The sequence below is a fragment of the Pteronotus mesoamericanus genome, unplaced genomic scaffold (genome assembly GCF_021234165.1).
Source record: "Pteronotus mesoamericanus isolate MK-2021 breed Mesoamerican mustached bat unplaced genomic scaffold, CSHL_Meso_final contig_105, whole genome shotgun sequence".
Lineage (NCBI taxonomy): Eukaryota > Metazoa > Chordata > Mammalia > Chiroptera > Mormoopidae > Pteronotus > Pteronotus mesoamericanus.
The window spans coordinates 18337930-18360738 of NW_026555006.1; the positions used below are offsets into that span (position 1 = coordinate 18337930).

The 22809-nt window shown below is 35.9% G+C and overlaps 1 protein-coding gene across 2 annotated transcripts in view; it reads left to right on the forward strand.

Moving 5' to 3' along the window:
• The window catches only part of LRRC7 (leucine rich repeat containing 7), a 389615-nt gene that overhangs the window by 232856 nt on the left and 133950 nt on the right, over nucleotides 1-22809 (forward strand). For both annotated transcript variants that reach the window (XM_054574559.1, XM_054574567.1), the window contains exon 8: nucleotides 22101-22175. In XM_054574559.1, the coding sequence (XP_054430534.1) occupies nucleotides 22101-22175 (75 nt within the window). The remainder of the gene's footprint in view (nucleotides 1-22100; nucleotides 22176-22809) is intronic.

Sequence of the window (22809 nt, forward strand, 5' to 3'; positions counted from 1 at the left end):
ACAACTTTAGTTAAGAGCCCTGTGGATGTCCCATGTATATATCAAGGATTTCTCCATTGCACAAGAGGCTCCTCCACAGATCTTCCCTGCATACCTCCATCTCTATTCCTGGCTTCTTTTAAGATGTCTGACAGGTTTCTTGAGACACAAACCTAACCTCTCCAGAGCCTTTGTGTTAATGAATGAATTATCTAACCTTTTAGTCCTTAAAAGTCACTAGCAAAAGGTTATCCAGACATACCCTTGACTTTTTTCCTGGCAGTGAATCTCGTAATTTTACCATCTTCTATTATCTGGAAAGGATGAATATTTCTCAAATCAAGTCCTGGTACTTTTTCCTCAACAGCTCTCTCAATTTAATTCTTTCTTCATAGAAACCAGGCCACACCTTGGAGGGGTACTTGGAAATCCCTTCTTTCTGAATGTTCTATGTATTATGGAAGTAAGGTTTTAAAAATCATTTACTGTTTTTCTCCTTGTCTATTTCTCCCTCCAGTTCTTTCGATGTCTGCTTTATATTGTATATTTGGATTTCTTAATGCTGTACAATTATAATATTATTATATCTTCTTGATTAACTGACCATTTTATCATTGAGCCATTTCCTTGTCCTTTGATACTATGTAAAGTCTATTTTGTCTGATATAAGTATGGCTGTCCCTATTCCCTTTTGGTTACCATTTACATGAAATATCTTTTCCTACCCTTTCATTCTCAGCTATCTGTGTAGTTAAATCTAAAGTGGGTGTCTGTAGACAACATATAGTTGGGTTTGTTCATTTAACCATTCAGTCAAAAAGAAAAACACAAAAGACAAGAATCTATGTCTTTTAATTGGGAAGTTTAATCCATTTACATTTAAAGTAAATATTGATCCAGAATAATTTACCATTTTATTAAATGTTTTGTGTCTGCTTTGTAGCTCTTTTATCTTTTTCCTCTGGCTGCTTTCCTTAGAGTTTCATTGACTTTTTTTTTTCATTAAATTTATTTAGGTGGCACTAGTTAGTAAAATTATATAGGTTTCAGGTGTACAATTATATAATACATCATCTGTATATTGTATCGTGTGTTCACCACCTCAAGGCAAGTCTCTTTCAGTCACCATGCATGCCCTCTATATCCTCTTCTACCTTCCCCCACTCCCCTTTTTCTCTGGTAATCACCATACTGTTGCTTGGACCTATGAGGTTATTTTTATTTTTTTGCTTAATCCCATCACCTTTTCCACCCAGCCTCCCAACCCCCCTGCCTTCTGACAGCTGGCAGCCTGTTCTCTGTGTCTATGAGCCTGTTTCTATTTCAGTTGTTGGTTTATTTTGTTCATTAGATTCCACATAAAGTGAAATCATATGGTCCTTGTCTGTCTCTGTGTCATTTCACTTAGCATGAAAGTTTCCAGGTCCATCCATGCTGTCACAAAGGGTAAGAGTTCCTTTCTTTTAATAGCTATGTAGTATACCATTGTATAAATGAAGGATAGCATTTTTATCCATTCATCTACTGATGGGTACTTGAGTTGCTTCCATAGCTTGAATACAATTGAAAAACACCTTCCTTTTCCATTTTTTAACAAATTAACTCTATACAGAGGAAGACCTTTACCAATCAGTCCAGCTAGAAATTCTGGGTATAAGAGATGTAGTTTTAAAGAGAAAGACCATGAATTCTATTCTAGAAACCTAAAGTTTTACATACATATTACATGGCCAAGTGGAGATGTCAAGAAGGCTGCTCCTATCAGTCTGGGCAAAAGTACAGCACATTTAGTAAATATAAGTACAGGTATACATAAAATTTAAAACAATGTGACTAGATGTGATTACCAAAGGAAAGAGTATAAACAAAAAAAATAGCACCAATTTATACAAACTATAATTCTGTATGATAGATACAAGTAGAATGGCTCTGGTAAAATTAGGGAGGTGTCTGGTACCCAACATCCTCCTTCTATTTCCTGTGACTTCGCAAAACACAGTTCTACAATCTGTATTAAGAAACTCATCAAAGTGGGTGATATTGTGGAAGGCATAATTCCAAGATCGCCCCCAAGATCCATATCCCCTAGAGTATAGATGTCTCTTCCCAGTTACTCAATCAAACACAAAATGCTGCTGTAAAGTGATTTTGTAGATGTAATTACAGTGCCAAGTCAGCTGGCCTAAAATAGATTACCCTGGGTGAATCTGACCTAATTACATTATCCCTTAAAAGACAATGGACTCTTCTTAATTAAAGAGGTTGGAAGTGTGAGAGGGTTCGTGGAAGGAGCTCTGTTTCAGGGAATGTAGTTGGCCTTTAGGACCTGAAAGTGACCCTATCAAGGAGACAGGGACCTCCATCCCTGCGGAACTGACTCCTGCCACATCCACAAGGGCTTGCAAAAGGACCACAAACTCCAGATGATAATGGAGTCTAGCCAACACCACAATTTTGGCCTTTTGAAACCCAAAACAGAGAACATAATCACACCACACCCTGACTTCTGACCTACAGAACTCTACATGTTGGTTTAAGCTACTAAGTTCTCAGTTATTTGTTATGCAGCATTAGAAAACTAATACAGCTATATTTTATTTATTGTTCTGGCAAAGATTAGAACACATTGGGTAATTGAAAGGACTGGTAAGACTCCAAAGAACATGTTCACATAAGGCTTTCAGTAAAACTAAATGATACAGTAGAGAAGTAAGAAGCGAATGCAGGCAAACATCGAGGCCTGAGAGCCTTCCAAACATAACTTTCTAAGGCCCTTTTTGTTCACACAAGGATGTGCTTCATCTCTGCATAAAACCACCAAAATTTGTATAATGAATCTTAGTTTCAGAGAGCTCCCTAACAGGTCCCGGCACAGTCTTTCGTGCCCTTTGTACACATTACCAGGTGATGACAGGTATTACCCCTCCCTACCCCACTCCTAACAAAGTCCTGGTGGCACCAGGAGTTTCAAACTTGAAACAGTACATTATCAGTCCTTAATTGGCCACTGCCCTTATCTTGGCCAAGAGTTAGTGCCAGGTTTATAGGCTTTCACAGAGAGAAGTTCAGAGCTGAACCATTCCAACTGTAAAATAAGTCTATGCCATACAGTCCTGTTTCCCTTCCCTCAATTCACTCTCCCCGGGTACCCAAACAGGATATGGCATGTTGGCAATGGTGCACGAGCAAGCAAGTAGATGACTAAGCAGGTATCACTTGGGACCTTCAAGAAAGGTGGATGGCAGCAGAGGGCCCCTCTTTAGGTGACAGACCTCCATTTCACAGTCCACTGTCCATGGCTGGATGTAGTTCACTAGCTGTAGTGAGGCACTCTGGTTAAGTTCCCACGTCTGAAGAGTGCTTCTCAACCTATCATCTCTTCTAGCCATGGTCAGGGCATCCTTAGGGGCTAAATATATGCATACCAACAAGATATAGAGGAAGAATTACCAGTGAGGATAAACACATAGAATTTCACTGCTGTTTTGATTGTGCCAGGCTGAAGTTAGCTGGAATATAGCCTTCTGCTCTGTGTGGCCCTACCACTCATGTCAGAAACCAATAAGAAAAACACCTTTATTGAGCAGTTGCTGTGAGGGAACTAAGTGCTAATTCCTATCTAGGAGTGCTCCAGTTGTTCCTTATGGACTAACTATGGCCTGTTTTGCTCCCAGTCTCTGCTTGCCAGGTCTGGAAATTTTCTTTGTTTAAATTGTTTGTATTGCTCTTTAGTAATAATACATAAGTATAAAAAGAAAACAAGCCCCTTTAGCCACCTCCCAGTCCCATTCCCCATAGGAAAACACAGTTTAAGGTAAGTCTGCTACTTCTTTCTGTATGCATTTAGAAACATGCACCTGCATATGTATTTGTTTTCTCTAAGACTTTATCATGGACATCTTTGTTCCTTTCTAAAAGTTAAAAACGGTTTCTCACAGTGGGCATCATATTATTTATTTAATCTGTCACCTATTGATGGATATTTATTTTTTCCCAATATATTTTTGCTATCTGAATGATGCAATGACTAACGTTTAACACATACTTACAAATATTTGTAAAGAATAGCTTCTCAGAGGTAGAATTTCTGGATCATTGAATGTGCATATTTTATTTTAATAGATAGTGCAAATTATTCTCTCAAAAGCAGTATTAATTTACACTTTTGGAACTCATTACAGAAACCAAGCAATTCTCACTTCCCAGAGGGACCCATTTCTATTTGCATTGAGTCACAAGTTATTGGCATTGATTTTTTTTTGCAAATATAATTGAATCTACTTTGTATCTTCTACAAAATTCTCTGAGTCTCTCTAAGTGTTCTTAGTTTTACCCTTTCCTGTTTACTAGCTGCAGCATTTTCCCCTTTTATTTGTTTTCAGTTTTGTCCTTGTTTTATCATTTCAAAAGAACTTGGAGAGAGATGAAAGATAAACCCATTTGACTTCTGAATCAACTTGCTTTTTATCACCATATGTTTATGCTCTATTACTAAAAGCTTTCTGCAAGCACTGAGGACGCAAAGATGAATAAGATAAATTTTATCTTTCATAAATCGAAGCCTAGTAATAGTTATGCAAATGATAACACCACAATGAACAGATAAAAGGTGGGTGGATGAATAGATAGATGATAGATTAGATAGATAGATAGATAGATGATAGATAGATAGATAGATAATAGATAGATAGATAGGTAGGTAGATAGATAGACAGATAATAAGAGACCTGAAGAGTAACTTTTGGAGGGAAAGACAGAGCAGTTTACAGTAAAGAAAGGTTTGGAAAATAAGTAGGGGAGAGAGAAGAGCTAGTGGCTATAGAGGGATGAAATAGAAGGGTAAGCTTGGACAGCTTGAAGTGATTTGATATGGCTAGGTGCAATTCTTTTATAAGGTTAAGGGAGGCAAGACTAGAAAAATAAACTGTAGCAAGGACATTAGAACCTTTGAATGTCATGTTTAAAAACTTCTATTTATGTCATAAATAACAAAGAGCCTGAAAAATTTTAAGCAGGAGAATAATATATTCAAATCTACATTTTAAAATTAACTTCTGATATGAAGGATAAATTAATCACTCAATCAAAAATTCTTACTGCTACCCTACTCAGTGTCAGAAACTATGAAAGGCGCTAGAACTTTAATAGGAATAGATTAAACACAGTTATAAGTGGAAGTTATTATAATAGATTCAGAAACAAATAAAATAGCCAGAATTAAGAAATAAAGAAAGAAGAAATGAAAGGGAAAAAAAGGTGATTCAAGAAAAAAAGAACATGCAATAGGGGGGAATAGAAAAAGGAGAAAGAATCAGGTATATTGATTTTAGTTGTAATTAGGATGATTTTGTGAGTAATGTTGATATTAATTGAAGTAAAAGGAATATAGGAAGAGGAAAGAGTTGAGTAGGAAAAGGTAGAGGTTCTGAACACATTTAGTTTCAATTATCTTTGGAACATGTAGGTGGAAATGCCTAAGAGATAGAAATACAGATCTGGGAGTTAGTAAATGTGACTGGGCTAGAGAGAGAGATTTGAGAATCACTGGTATGGAAAGGGACAATACAATAATAGAGGAAAATATATAGAATCAGAAAGTAAATTATGGACAATAACACACAACATAGAAAAGTCTTGTGAATGTTATATTGTTATTAGAACAATTGAATAAAACTACTAAATTTTATTAGAATTTAAATTTCACAAAATAAAAAAATTTTTGTCCTTATTGCTCAACATTGTATCCCTGAACCTAGAATATTTTCAAACATCTGATAGGTTTTCAGTAAATACTCATGCCTTGTCTGAATATATTTATTATTTTTCTTCGACATATGTATTTGTTACAGGAGTACATAAGGGTTATGACTTTTCCTCAAAACTGTCTTCCGTAATCACACAATCCATGAAGAATTTATGTGCGAGTTCTTTAACTCTAAAAAAAAAGTTTCTTCCTTAAATTTGTAGTACAAATAAAACTACAATAGTCATTACATTTTGAATTTTCAAACAGTAGATTTTACAGAATACTTAGTATTATTTTCCATTCCAGGTGCACATTTTATATTATATTAATAAGACAGAAATACAAGTTTAAAAAAATACTTACAGTTAATATGGAGAAAATGAAAAAACAAACAAACAAACAAACATGCATCTGTAGTAACCTTCCCAAGGGGCTAGAATTGCATTTTTTATTTTTAGATTCCTTCAATATACTCCCAGCATGACCTCTGTGATTGTCAACAGTGACAATCTTTTCATACACTTAACGTGGTGCCAGCAGAGTGGAGGAAACCCAGTGGTGCATGGTCCTCTTGTATGCCACGGAAGCCCGCCCTTTGAGAACAAAAACAATCTCTTAATCAGTCAACAGAAATTTTTTGAGCTCCTGCTGTGTGCCAGGCATTGCACTACATTCTGAGGAACTTATAAAGGTATGAAATGTGCCAGTGCCCTCAAAAAATACATAAGCTCGTTTAGGGGAATAAGGCATAAAAAGTAGTATAAAGTGTCAAATGAGGTATCCAAGGAATAAATGCTACTCTGAGGTCAACTGTCAAGCTCTCTTAAGTTCTGTCCCAATTTACCTGTTGAAAATGTCTACCTAAATCCACAACCATAAGAAAAAGAAAAATTATCCATCTAATACCCTTCACTAGGCCAAATTTTGCCACTTGCTATTCTCCATACTTGCAGCTTGTGTCCCTGCTTTTATGTCCTTGTTTGTACTAATGCTTCTTTCTGGAATAGCCTTGCTTTCCCTCATCCTCATCTCTAAACTGTATTATAGTTTGTACATCTTAGGCTTTTCAAGGCCCGGCTCAAAGGCAGAAATTTCTCAACCATTCCCTGATGTTACTAGCTAGAAATGGTCTTCCCTTCATATAAATCCCTCTATTAAGACAGCTCTACTTCACCCATTATTCTCTATTACGTCACAGTTGTCCCTGTCCATGCAGGTGCATGATCACAACACACAAGAGACCCTTTTCCCTTCCCTACTGCTTGGTGAATACTGCCCATAAAGGGATTTGAATCCCTAGGAACCCAGTAAAGCTAACCTGTGGTTTCGGTGCATCCAGTACTAATGACTCTTTCCATCCTATGTGGTCCATGAAACCATGTCACAAGTCCATTCTATTTTTTAATGTAATAGTTATGTAATATTTGATGTGTGTTGTGACTAATCACCCACCCTAACTAGGATGTGAGTGAGCTCCTTGAGGCAAATAATCAGTGCATTCATCTCAGTAACCCCTGTGCCTCAGTACTGTATATTAAGGAAGCTTTCCAAAATTACCATCAACACTTATTAAAAATTTAGATTTCTGGGTCATACTCTCAGAAAATCTGATTCATTGAGTTTCAAATGGAGCTCAGGAACCTACATTTTTTAAAGTCCTCAGATGATTCTTAACCACAATAGATTTGAAAACAGTCACTAGTTAATAAATACATGGGACTGAATGCTGACTTTTTTCTCTCTTGAACTATAGCATTGTTAGAAAAAGACATGTGACTACCTAATGTTAAGTACATGGCCTAGCTATTTGAACATGGTAGATTCTCAAACACTTTGGAACTGATTATGTTAATGGGATAACTAATGACTGATGTAATTTTTAAAATCTTTCCTTAAAGCACAGAATTTGCTGGGCCTTGAAGACTGAGTTTGATTCAGAGAGATGGGGAGTAGGGAGAGCATCCGGGCCAGGACAGTGACGTGACTATAGGAATGAGTAGAGTGAGGAAATACAGGCACAGAGAGGGTTGATGATTAGATTAGTTTAACAAGAGGAAGGGTTCTTGGGGCAAAGGAATGAGAGATGAGGCTGCCTCCCCACTGTATAAAATAAACCTTTGTTAACAGAACTCTCATTTTTAATTTAATTTAATAAAAACAAAAATAAGTGGTTTTGATGTGATTAATGACCAACAAGGGAGCTACAGAGCTGACTTGGCAAGCATCCACTTCCACGGCATGTGTAGAAGAACAAGATTTAGTACAGAATTAACCTGCCCAAACATCTGCTCACAACTCCATATGAAAAAGAAAAAAATAGACCAAAGCATATGTTACAAGTTGAAATCTTGGCAACTTTTTTTTTCATATCATGTTGGTAGTGATTCACATTTTTAGCAAAGTTCTTTACTGACTTACTAATGTGAATTTGAATATTAAATAACCATAACAAGGATAAAGCAAATTCTGCTCACACATGAAGGACATAGTAATTTGTTACCAAAAGGATAATAAGTTTGCAGATAAAATGTATCCCTTTGGTCTCATGGCATAGCCAACATCAACACATACATCTATAATTAATCCATTTGGACATTAGTTCATTCATCAGTCTGGTATAGTTATTATCAATTTATTAATAGATTAAAAACACTTTACACAAAATGTAATGAACTACCATATGCATGACACAAATTGAAAGTTATTCTTACCTGAAAGAGAGGTTGATATGGAGTGATTAATTTAAACAAGTTATTATGTATTCATTCATTTATTCAACAACTCTAGGATAAATGAATGTGGTTCTATGACTTTGTTTTATTCTCTGTTATAGCCACCATACTAAATACTCTGTTTAATATATGCTCAGTGGTCAGTAATATTGTTGGATGAATACATTTATTGATCATTCTATTGGTCTCTCATATACAAAAGTAAAGCAAAAACAGAGATAGTCCCTCCCCTTTTGGAATTTATAGTCTAGTGAGAAAAACAAATATTAGTCAAATATAGTTAGAAATGTAAAATTCCAACCATGACAAGTGTTGAGGAGATTTTAAAGGAGTTTGGCTCAATACTTTCCTGAAGAAGAAATCTGAGCATCTTGAATTGAAATCTAAAGGATGAGTGGAAGCTAACCAGGCAAAGAGAAGAAGGATGGGTGCTTTAGGCGGAAGAGGGGCAGGAAGGAGTATGATGAGTGCACAGTGACTGATATAGATTGAGAGCAAGGCTCAATAATGTGGGCAGAATTTAAGTAGGTAAGGTGAAAGTATGTAAAGACAACTCTTAGGGAGCTCTAGAATTACAAATATTAGACAAGGTTATATAGGTAAAGAAATATCTCATTTAAAGTTACCACAATACAAATTGGTTTGAGTTATAACCTCAAAACTCATTGCTTATTTGTAACATAAAAGAAAGATATGTCTAATAAAACATAAATATTTTCAGTGAAAAGCAAAACAATTGAGCATGTAATTTCAAATTACATAACCTTGATCTTTGTAGATTATACCAATAAATATAATTTTACTAAATTACACAGTAGTAATTAGTCCTCAAATAGGGGTTAATAAAAGAATCAACATAGTATCATAAGAATAATTTGAGTGTACTGATGTAGAACTATATTGACAGATTAATATCCCATAACAAAGAGCTCATTCAACTGTTGTATCAAATAGAAAATATATCATTTATTAATGTAGTTCAAAGTGATAGAATTTGTGCAGAGAAAAATAAACCTGAAACTTTAAAGACCTTTAGATCAAATGTGGAAACAATGAAATGTTAAAATCTGACCAAAGAAATAATTGACTTTACTCTCTCACTAGTCACTATACTCTGGCATTTTTGCAGCATACACACAACTAAGCATTAGGGATTCAGAAATGCAAGCTCTGCTCCCAATGCCAGATAAATTAACTTAATTTAAATCGCATTAAATAAATACAATCCACTAATGTTATCATCAAGTAGTAATACAATGAGAATTTTTCCAGTTTTTGTAGAAAATAAGACAAATAATACACAAAAGTTCTTATACACATCTTAGCAGTTTTATTAAAAACATTTCTCACTAATCCACCTTAGGGAGTTGACTAACAATGGTAAATAAAAAATAATGACTCATAACTGGCTCATGTGGCTCAGTGGATTGAGTGCTGGCCTATGAACCAAAGGGTCCCTGGTTTGATTTCTCGTCAGGGCACACGTCTGGATTTGTAGGCCAGGTCCCCAGTGTAGGGCATGTGAGAGGCAACCAGTCAATGTATCTCTCTCACACACTGATGATTTTCTCCCCCCGACCCATCTCTCTGAAAATAAATAAACAAAATCTTTAAAACAATTCTCTGAAAACAAAGTGACTCAGATTTGTTTTTCTTCCAATGAAATATCTATATTGAAAAAATGTTTATTTGATACAGAAGAAAAAAAGTAGTTTTAGATATTTTCAGAGATTAGCTCATAGTAATGTGTACATTGTAGAATAAGATATATCTAAAAATATATAAATGTGCTTTCAACATTGCAAAATTTAATAAAAGAGAATTAGATATAGCATTGAAATTATATAGGTAACTATAATTATAACTGTCACTAATGAACACCCATACATCAACCAAAGATTCTAGAATTTGAAATTACATTGACAACTGAGTAATTTTTCCTCTATCTTGAAAATACTTAAACCATAAAATTTCCTTTAATAAACTTTAATGTAAGTTTTTCATTTCTACATTTAATATTGTTTTTCTTCTCTGATTTGCTTTATTGTCTGACATTAGCAGCTAAGTACTAAGTCTGACTCATGTAAGCCATATTTTAGGGACCTCAGCTTCAAAAGGAAGGAGACGATGGCTTTCACAAGAACAGTTTTCAGTGACACGTCAGAATGGCTTGAAGGGTGAATAAAAGACAAAGGCACAGAGATCAATAATGGGCAAACTTTTTCTCAGGTGTCTCTGTGATAAAGAACAAACAAATGGAAGAGTAGCTGGCAGAGGCTGTAGAGGCAATAAAAATAGTATATTTTTTTAATGATGAGAGAAACTAAGACTTGTTCACCTACTGCTGGAGGTGGCGTGGAAGGGAGAAATTGATATGTGTGGAAAGGAGAAAACTCCAGGCCTGTATCCCTGCAAAGACAGGCAGAGATGGAAGAGATGTGATCTAGAGCTCAAATGGACGGGAAGGGAACAAGAATTTGGGAGGGCCAGAGGCAGTTAACTAAAGAGAACCATGAAAATGACAACAAACATGTAAACATATTGCAGTAAGTCTAAACTTAATGTATCCCCAATTTAACTTCCACTAAGCCAGATCCCAAATGTGCCACATTATACCCATGGAAGTGTGATTGAGGGAAACTTTATGCAGCAAACGACAGTAATCTTAACCAATTGTCCTCAAAATATATTCCTTTGCAAATATTTCTCACCATGCATGGGAGAGGCCTGAAGCTTAAACTTAATACCTTTGGATTAAATCAATCTCTGCTTATTTGTTTAGGGTAAGTTATGAGCTAGGGTAAGAGGAGAATACTTTTGACATGGTTGAAGTACTATGAAATAGTCTCAGAGGTTTGAAAAACAGCTTGCCTAGCAGAATGCAATCCCCATTTCAAGAAACTGTCTTAAATTTAAAATGAGAGCAGTCAGCCAAACTGATTTTTTTTGCCAACATATCTTAGTGCAGTAGCAGAAAAACAGAAAGATGGATTCAATTGAGGTTAAGCTCAGGTAGGTCATGTGACACAAGGAAAGAGTGCAAATACTCTGAGGGATGCTTGTAAGAAATTGTATGTGATGATAGAGTGTTTATCATTAATCTCAGTAAGGTAAGAAAGATAGATAAATAAAGATAAATTGAGCATATCCATGACATGTACCTGCAGCACATTAAGAACTGCTGCAGGTACTGGAATACATGAGCTGGAAGGACAGGAGATGACAGTCAGCCATTGGTATATTTGCAATCGAGATTTCAGAGGCGATACTGATATTTCTAACGACAAAATTTAAGTGGGATCTTGAGAGTGAACTACTGAGATTTCTAGAGAAAAGGAAAAATTATAGATGTGAATCCTAAATTTTTGTTCAATTCAGATGGAATTTTTTAAGCACTAGCAGGTACAAGTCAGTATGGAAGAAGTTGGTGATACAGAGTAAACAAGATTCAGTTTCCTGCTTCAAGGAACTCACAATATAATGTCAAATGCTATGGTATGGATAGCAACATAGAAGAAAGGATTCCTCACGCAAGAAAGGACCAGAAGAACAGGCTTAGCACATTTGCAAAGGCCAAATTTCAGGATCAAGTGTGATGCCTTTAAGATTGGCAAAGAGTTAGGGTGTCTGCTAGGCTCTAGTTTGAATGGAGGGATAATGAAAGAAGAACTTAAAAGGTAAGGGTCAGATAAGAGTTTTTTGTTATACAGTAAAGGCATCATGGCTTTATAATCTTTAGATAATGGGAAAACTGTTTCAGGCAGGAGTGGACATGATGAAATGCGTAGACAGTGGAGCAAGGAAGTGACTGCAGTTTTTTGATGAAAGAAAGCAAGAGGGCCATTTTGAATTATGAGATGACAGTGTATGTGTTATACAGTTTTCACTGCTAAATTTGGATTTAGATAGAGTCATCAAAGTTTGCAATCAAGGTGGACAGTAGTACATTAAAGTCGAAATCAGGAAACCAGAGTTGGTTCCTTTGTCCAATTGTTAACATTTTGTAGGATCCAGCCTAGGAAACATAAAACACCAGAATATAATCTCCATAAGGGCTTGTTTGTTTTGTTCACAGTCTTACTCTAGTACCTGCTACTTAATACACTCTTAATAAGTACTAAATAATGAAATTATTGAATGAATTAAAGTCTGCCTTTAGCATTTGATCTTTCGGCGGGGGTGGGGGGGCACCTTCATTCTAAGGTAGTCTTGTGCTAGGTGTGAACCACTTATATCTTTTCTCTGGAATGAATACCCCTCTCCTTTTAAACGTCATTCATTATATCTTATAAAACTTCAAGTTCAGGTTCTTGACATCCCCTGTGTATCAGTCATATAATTTGAGGCACAGTAATTTGCTTCTTTATGCCTGAATATCCTTGTCTATAAGATGAGGCTAATAGCTAACATACATTAAGCATTGAGCACAAGCACTTAGAACCAGGCAGTGTTCTAAGTACTTTAAATGTTTTAACATTATCCCCCTTTATAGGCAATACTACTGCTGTCTACCTATTATAAATGAGAAACCCAAGCCAAGGTCTTACAACAAGTATTCAAGAAAGCTCAAGTCTGCACTCAGTCTGAAACCATGCTCTTAACCACTCTGCTCTGCTTACTGCCTGTCCAATAATAGTACGTACCTCATTGATAGTTGTGAAGATTCATCGACAATAATTTATGTAAAAGCACTTTGAAAGTACCTTATTGTGGTAAGTGCCCAAAGGAGTTAGCTTATGTTACTATTTTGTTTTATTTGTTATTATTTATATCTTCTTAGAGAGTTATATGTTTATTTGCCAAAACAGCCACTGTCTCCTACAGGAAATTAGATTATTTTATTTTATTTTATTTCACTTAATTTTATTTTATTTTTATTGTTGTTCAAGTGCAGTTGTCTCCATTTTCCCCCCACCACTCCCCTCTACCCCACCCTCACACCTACCCCCTTTGGCTTTGTCCATGGGTCCTTTATACATGTTCCTTGATAACCCTTCCCCTATTTTCCCCTATGACTCCCATTTCCCCTCCCCTCTGGTTACTGTCAATTTGTTCTTTATTTCAATGTCTCTATTTTTTGCTTATATTTTGCTTCCTTGTTTGTTTTGTTGATTAGGTTCCACCTGTAGGTGAGATAATATGGTATTTTTCTTTCACTGCCTGGCTTATTTCACTTAGTACAATGCTCTCCAGTTCCATCCGTGCTGTTGTGAAGGGTAGGAGCTCCTTCTTCCTTTCTGCTGCATAGTATTGCATTGTGTAAATGTACCATAGTTTTTTGATTCACCCATTTACTGATGGGCACTCAGGTTGCTTCCAGCATTGGCTATTGTAAATAGTGCTGCTATGAGGTCTGCATGGCTAAAGAAAACATCAACAAAATGAAAAGGGAATCAACTATATAGGAAAATATATTTGCAAATGATACCTCAGACAAGGATTTGATCTCCAAAATATATAAAGGACTCACATGACTCCACTCCAGGAAGACAAACAACCCAATTAAAAAATGGGCAAAAGACCTAAATAGAGACTTCTCCAAAGAAAAGATACAGAGAGAGGGCCCATAAACACATGAAAGGATGCTCAGCATCACTAGCCATCAGAGGAATGCAAATTAAAACCACAATGAGATACCACTTCACACCAGTCAGAATGGCCATCATAAACAAATCAACAAACAACAAGTGCTGGTGAGGCTGTGGCGAAAAGGGAACCATAGTGCACTGTTGGTGGGAATGCAGACTGGTACAGCCACTGTGGAAAACAGTATGGAACTTCATCAGAAAAATAAAAATGGAACTGCCTTTTGACCCAGCAATTCCACTGCTGGGATTATACCCTAAGTATCCTGAAACATCAATTCAATAGATTATTCTATTTTGGACTGATCTAAGTTGGAAAAAGCCACTCCTTGTGTGACGCTTACTTATATCTACTTTCCTACAACTTACCTCATTGATTCTTAACTGGAGACGAAGATGTGAAAAATTTATTCTCTCTTCTTTAAAACAACACTCAGATATCCAAAGATGAGTGTGTTTGATGCCTATATCTTCCATTTCCCACACTCAATAGTTTGAGTAATTTTAGTCTTTTCTCCTATGGCATGGTTTTCAGATACTCTGAGTAATCCCTGGCTTCTTGAAGACAGCTTTATACTTGGGCACCTAAAATACTGTAGTCCCTTTGTGGGCTAATGGTTGCAGATAGGTCAGGACATTGACCAAAAAAAGACCTCGATACAGCCTTGTAACAGCCTGAATTAGGTAAATTCCCAGAGACCATTATAATTCCTTCTTTGCATAGGTAGGTAGTATTTCTTTACTGAATGAATGCACTTACAAATGAATGAATGAATACTGAACTTACTCTTGAATTAAATCCCCAATTTTTTTCACATCTATTTCTGCTTCTGATTCCTACTTGCACACTTGGTTTGGGGGACATATGGCAGGACTTTACATTTGTCCCTATTAAACTTTATGTTGTTAAAACTATCAAGTCTTTGAACATTTTCAGATCACTTTAGATACTAATTCAGTTATTTCATGTATCGCCTCTCCCTCTAGACATCATGTTACCTGTAGATTTTTTTGTTCCATCAATATATTCATCTGAGTATTTAAATGGAATATCTTACACTCATTCACATTAAAATATTCATAAGAGCCTATGGCCAAAAGCGTTTTCATTAATTATAAATTAATCACATTTTCTCAGCAGTGCACTTTAATAACTGTCACTAAGAAAACCTATTTATTTTTCATTCAGCAATTTCTAAAATAGAAATTTTTTCCTAAATATTACTCAGTTGGAATAATTAAATTTTAAAAAATAGAATTCTATGAACATTTCAGTGACATCCGAAATAAAATTGAGAAATATAAAACTAATATAAACTGGAAATAGGCTTAGACCCTATGGAACTAACCTTTTCATTACCAAAGAAATTAACTGAGGAAGTTAAACAGTCTCAAGGCATGTAAGACAGAACAATTGAAAGAACAAACAAGTAGGCTTGTCTCAAGAACTGAACAATTTTAGTCATCGAATTTTGTATATCACAACTAATTTCAATTATGTATTATGAAATCAATGAGTAGAAGATTTCTTGGTCATATTTTCCTTGCTTCTTTGCATTGTTGGTTAGGTTCCGCTTATAGGTGAGATCATATGGTATTTGTCCAGCAACACTGAAAGGAAAAGAAATCAACAGAGACAAGAGGGAAGGGGGGGGGGGCAGGGAAAGGGAAGGGAAGGGGAAAGTCAAGGAACATATAGCAAGGACTCATGGACAAAACCAAAGGGGAAGAGCTGAGGGAGGGAAGGTGGGAGGGGGCAAGGGAAAGAGGTGGGGGGAAGGCAGAGACAAATGTATTTAAAAAGTAAATAAATTTTAAAAAAAAGAAAAAAAGATTTCTTGGGTGGGAGAGCAAAAGGGCTAGTAAAAAGTTAAGTATACAATGAAATGAAAGATTTAAAGAAAAATGGGAAATTTTCTTAACGTTTATTGTATTTTTTCCATTACTCTTTAACCCCCTTATCCTCCACTCCCTCCTGCAAATCACTACACTGTTGTCCATGTCCATGAGTCCTTTATCCTATTTGCTCATTCCTTCTACCCACTAACTTCCCCTGTCAATAGCTGTCATCCTGCTCTCTATCTATGAGTCAGTCTCTATTTTACTTGTTAGTTATTTTGTTCATTAGATTCCACATATAAGTGAAATCATGTGGTATTTGTCTTTCTCTGGCTGGCTTATTTCACTTAGCATAATATTCTCCAGGGTAATGTTCAGCAGGGTAATGCTGTCTCAGGGTAAAAATTTTTTTTTACAGCTGAGTAGTATTCCACTGCATAAATGCCCCATAGTTGTTTTATCCATTTATCTACTGATGGACACTTGAGCTGCTTCCATATCTTGGTGATTGTAAATAACACTGCAATGAACATAGGGATGCTTATGTTCTTTTGAATTAGTGTTTTGGGTTTGTTCAGATATAATCTCAGAAGTAGGATTGCAGGATCAAAAGACATCCATTTATAATTTTTTGAGATATCTCCCAGGACAATTACTACTTTGAATTCAGTGTGAATGTATTACATATATCATTATTTTTATTGCATGTATATGTATTTATAAATATATTACAGTGTTTTTCAAATTTGTGCTATATGAATTGTCTATAACTGTTTTTTCAATCAATATTGTTTGCAAAATCTATCCATCTTCATTCATAAAAATATAAATAACTCATTTTTATTATACTAATGCATGCTTTTATTATTGTTTGGTTATCTGTTCCTTATGCTCTTGTTTATTTAGATAACAACCAAATTTTTAATGTTATTATCCTACAATGAAATATTTCTACAGTAAGATTTTTCTATATTTCAGGTCATTGTAGTAGGATAGTTGTCTAAAAGTGGATTTGAACATTTTCAAGGCATGAGATACATATTTGAAAATCTTTTCATAAAAGGCAACACTAATTTCTATTCCCCAAAGGAGTTAATGTGAGTGCTTAGCTCACAACACCTTCACCAGTGTTAAATGCATCAAGCTATTCTTGAGTTAATTCATTCACTTTTAATGGAAATAATTGACTTTGAGATAAAATTAAGTAGCATGAATAAATGCTATTTATGTGTTAGGTTGGATGTAAGCCATTTAGTTTAATTCCAAGATGCCCTTTAATATTGTCCATTAATCATGAAATGCCATTTCATCATCTGTATGTTGTGGTTTTTCTTTCAGAAAGATTATGTATTGATCTGCTAAATATATTTTGTCTCTGCTATTATTAGGAAGTTGCTGAAATTTCTTCTGTGGTACCTATTATTATAACATCCTGTAATAAAAATACTGTCTTTCTTTTTTTTTAGAAAGCCAGCATATAAATTACTTTCTTTATTGGGCATTTGTGATCACTGGCATTCTTCATTATTTCAAAATTTCAATTTTAAGCTGTAACATGATGGCATCTTTGGAACCATAAAACCTGAGAAATAATTCTAGCTGTAGTTATACAAACTTTATGAAATCATTCTCATTTTCCTGAGGAAATGATTATCAGATTCTTCATTCATAAAGTAGGACTATTATTACCTTATTATGGTATCAAATAAATCAAAATGAGATATTTTGAAATAAAGTAGAAATATAGTTAGTTACCCCTTTCCAAATAGTGATGGATGCCTAAGGTCCCCAGCAGAAGCCAGAGTTAAGGAGATTTTAGAGGCACAAATGTTCAGCTGTACCTGTCACTTTGTCTGACACAGCCAAGGGAACAAGTTATACAGTATGTCAAAGGCTACCCAAATCATAAGAGATCATGCAGGGCCTAATGTTCCATAGTATCTCCTTCTCCCCATGCACAAAGACTTCCTACTACGTTGGGTTACAACCTGAATTTTGTCATTGCCTGGAGTCCCTTCAGAGCTCTTCAACACCCAACTTCTGCTCTGTCATTCTAATTTTTAAATTCATCTAGTTCTTTCAATCCCTCCTCCTTACAACAGTCCTCTCTTACATCATGGAAACCTGAACTCTCTTGTTTCTTCTGTTTTTACTTTGACTGTCAGTTTCCAATGAGCTTCCCAAAAAGCTGAAATAATTATCATTGATGGAGCTCCTTTGATTACTTGGCTTCTTCCTTAATTCCCCTTAAACAACACAGTATATACCATTGTCCCCAAGTGTTCAATGTATACCAAATTCTTGCCCCTTTCTGCTCAACAGATTACTCCCTACTTCATCAAGAAAATTAAAGATCTCCAGACATGCTCTCTCTCGATTTCCACCCCTCCCTATACACACGCGGTGCACATTTACCCCCACACCATCCTTAACGTCTTCCCTTGAGTCCCAGTGAATGAAGCATCTCACTTCTATTCAAGGCCAGCCCTTTCTCTGCTGCTATCAGTTCCATCTTTTTTGTTATTTCTTGGAATTTACTCCATTAATGTTATACTATTTTCTTTGTCTTTAATCTGTCCCTTTTTGCCAGTGCCTTTCTATCTGCTTTCTTTTCCCTTGACTTCCTCAATTTCTTCCTAGCCCTCAACTTCTTTCCTCTCATTCAAACTTTACAAAGAATATTCTATCTGCAATGTCCCCATTTATTTGCCTCTTGTTTATCTTCAAGCCAATATAATATAGTTATCACATAAAATAGCTGTCACTAAGGCTACAAGTATCCTACTATTTCCAAAATTGAGTCAACATCTTCGGACTTTTATTTCACTGCACACCTCTCCTATGTATGACGTTCATGTTCACTTTCTTATTTTTAACACAACTCTATTTGTTGGATTCTAGTAAACCCTTACTCTCCTGGACTCCATATCTTCATACAGTTTTCTGTAGGTGCTCATCCTGTTTTTAGCTCTCTAGTGTTAGTGTTCCCCAGGGTTCCTTCCTCAGCCACCTGCACTTTTGATTCCTTTTACATTCCCCACAGGGACTGTGGACAGGGAACTTGTCCACATGGGTTTCTCCTTTCACAAAATACCTGTCATATCCTTAGCTCAGACCTACCCTCTAAGCTTCAGGTTTTAGTAGCCAACTGATTCCCTGACATCTCCACCCATGTCTCATAGGAACCCAAAGCTAATCATGATATAAACTGAATTCAGTGCCATGAATCTGCTTCTACCTTGATATTCTGCGTTTTCCTTGGTGACCTTACCTCATGCCTGGAAACTGGGAGACATGCATGACCTGCTTTCTCATTCCCACATCCAGTCACCAAGTCTAACCATTTTCACCATTTAAATGTCCTTCTCATCGTCTCTTCTACTAATAGCCCTCATAACTGTTCCTTTTTTCTTCATTTTCTTTTTCCACAAGGATTAAGTGGTATATATAAAATACCAATTTGCCAAAATAGTTTCCTATTAAAAACTTTTAGTTGTGTTCCTTCACCCATACAACAGAATCCTCTCTCCCTAACAAAACACAAGGCTTTCATAGACCCCATCTGTAGCCTCACTTTCTACTATTGACTTTGTTTCAAACTTAAGACTCCAGTAAAACAAACTGCCTGTTGTTCCCATTCCTATATCATGTTATTTTTCACCATCCTGCTTCCGGCTAAAATGTGCTTCCTCTCCTCTCTTCTCTTCTCTTCTGACCAATTCCTTCTCATTTTAGCTCCATGAGTCCTTGTCAGGCTTCCCTCATTACTAGGGCAGATAGGTTCCCCTCCTTTATAGTCCCATAATATCACATAAGTGCTCTTTGTATGTTTTCTCCAAAAATAGACCATGAGCTTCTTGAGGGCAAAGACCATACTGTGCATTACGACTCCAGTCTGGAAATTAGAAAATATTCCATAAGTACATTACTTAATGAATAAAGGAATAACTAAATTATAAAAGTGATGTATATTCATTTTTGTCATTTTTTAATATGGTAACACTGTGTGACAGCAATGGTAGCACTCACTAAATATTCCATGAACCGCCCCCTGCATTTCCTGGTCTTTTTTGAACATAGGTCCAGGTCATGTCAACTGTCCCAGACAATGAGGTATACACAAAAGTGGTATGTGTCACTTTCGGCCCGAGATCTTTAAGAACAGAAGCTAGTTTTCCACACACTGTGTTCTCTTCTTTGCCTCCTCAAGAAGTCTTGAGACGGTGGTAACACAAGGTCATAGATCAAAAACTCACACTGAACATGTAGTGGGAGTGGGAAGTAAACCCATTGTGTTAAGGCCCTTTAGATTTCAGGGTTAATTCATTACCACAGCATAATAGAGTCTATCCTGAAGCATGCTGATTTTTCCAAGTTCATACACTATCCTCATCTTGTTACATACATATAAAGTTGTGTTAAATTCACCCTGCATGCAACTCTATTTCTTCTAAAGTCTGCGTGATGCCTAAGCCTAAGAGAAACTGCAGCACATGACTGATGTTTTCCAATTGTCCTGATAGTTGCTAGGCAGCCCTCTGCCTCAAAGCCTCTGCAATCAGAGCGCGCTTCCTACCCTTGATTTATATATTCTATTTGTGCCCAGCTTAACAGACAGGTGGAGTGGTTCACTGCCTGTTCTCTATGATCAAAATGAGAGTGATAATATTTCCCTTCACAGAGAAATCCCCCACATTTACTCATGCCTCTGATTCCACAGCAGAATGCCATGCTCCGACTTTACATTTTGATTCTTGTTATGAAGGAAACTTCTCCCAGAAATAATTCCACATTCCACTGAAGTTGCAGGCTAAAGGCATTCAGGAATATTTCTACAGTTGTCCTGAAAGTCTCTGAAACGCCCCCAATGTGTTACAGATGTATGTATAACTCTCTCTGATCCACAATTACCAATATTTTAGTCATAACATGATACAATGCCCCTCTTGTCCACTAGGGTAATATAAAATCTATTGGCTTTCTTAATTAGGTATCAAATTTTATTAAACTATAGCTGTTATCTTATTTCAGTGATAATTCTTTCCTTTGGAAGAGACAAAAAAAATTTGACTTCAGACATTATCTTAATTTCAGGCTAACGTGACATCACATAAATCCATCTTTTAATTCAAACACGCTGCCCCATTTCCTTCATGCCTGAAGCTCCTAGGGCTGTACCCTTACAGTTTTGAACCCAGCAGGAAAGACAAAGTGTCTTTTCCCAGAAGTCCCATTCAAAGACCCCTGTGCTCTGAATGGATCATATCCCATCCTTGAGGCAATCCCTGCGACCAGGTGAACACAATGCACTGCTTAGCTTAAACTTTAGCCACTCCCCTGGGGTGGTGAAAAGGAATCAACTTCAAGACAAGCAGGTAGCCTTAGAGCTGGGGAAGGAATTATTTCTGGAGAGAAAGCAGTATAACGTCATCACAAATCACGAAATGATGCTGACAGCAATAGCAACCTCTGTTCCCTCTATATAGTCTGCTGCTCAGGAGACAGAATTTAGTTAGGTAATTAAAGAGTGTCCTTACATGTTACATGTTAGCCTTGGTCATATTCTCTCTCTTTTCTCCAAACTTCATTATGTTATTCTTTTCTCCCATCAGTTTCAAGGAAAGAGTAAAGTTTGAATAACTATTGATCCTGCACTGTGCCTTTCACATAGTAGTCTTCCCCATTATTCAACGAATGATTATTTGTTGAGTAAATGAAGGGCTAAGAAATGAATTGGTCCTATTCACACTATTATCACATTATGGTATGTAATTCCTAGAAGGGGTGGTATAAAGCACTAATACACACACAAGATAAAAACCTACTGTGTGCCACATACTGTGGCAAACCATGGGGACAGGAAGAAGGAGTTATCTAAAAACACACATTGTTCTGCCCTTTAAAAGCTTATACTCTAATAAAGAAGTCAGATATGTATAGAGTGTAATGAATGCTCCCAATGATAATTGTAGGGTGTCAAAGGACAGTACATTTTAATTTTTTATTGTTGTTCTGATAGGTCCCAGATCAATTCTAGGTTGGCTACCCCAGGGAGCACCAGTTTTGCTGGAGGTTTGTTAAACTTGGAATTTCTTAGAGGATTGACACTCTATTCTCAAATATAAGTTCCGGAGCCAAGGAATTACATCTTACACTGTGACAAGAAAAGACTCATTTTGTTTTCTTTTCTTCTCTCCTTTCTCTCCACCTTTCTCCCAGCCGGAAGTTCTGGATCAAATACAAAATTTAAGGGAGTTGTGGATGGATAATAATGCATTGCAATTGCTACCTGGGGTATGTAAGTTTTTATTATGCCATGTTATCTAGCATCTCTGTTACATAATTGATGATAATCTTAAATCTCAGTATTTGCATTTCAAAGTAACACATTTATTAGGAGTGTTCAGTTACCAAGTGTATCTCACTATTTGTTTTTGAGTATTTCATATACCTCTTGTGGCTCTTATAGATATGTAAAATGTATGAAAGATTTTTCTTGTTCTCTTAGGAATATATTTGTCATATCTTTCTATATTTACTATTATTTTAAAAGCTGAAAATTTTACATTGTGAAAAAAGAAATGCTATATATAATGCCAAGTCTTTGTTTTACAAAATCAACCTTATTCTTATAGGTAATTAAGTAATGGTTTCTGATCATGTTGTTAGATCTCTTTTACAAGATAAAAATCTCTCTCTTAGTTCAGATAATGTTTAGTAAAAACTATTTGAATTTTTCAAAAATGGCAAAGATCATAAGGTGTTAAAAACAGAAAGCAAAATTAGAGTCAAAATTTTTCTGCAATTAATGGGCTGTTCAGTATCTCCTGAGCAGTAGGTTTACCAATCAACACATTTAATGTGACTATGCCTGCTTTTTCCACCCAGTGAAAGAATGACTTTCCATAAAACACTGCCTCTTTTTTCT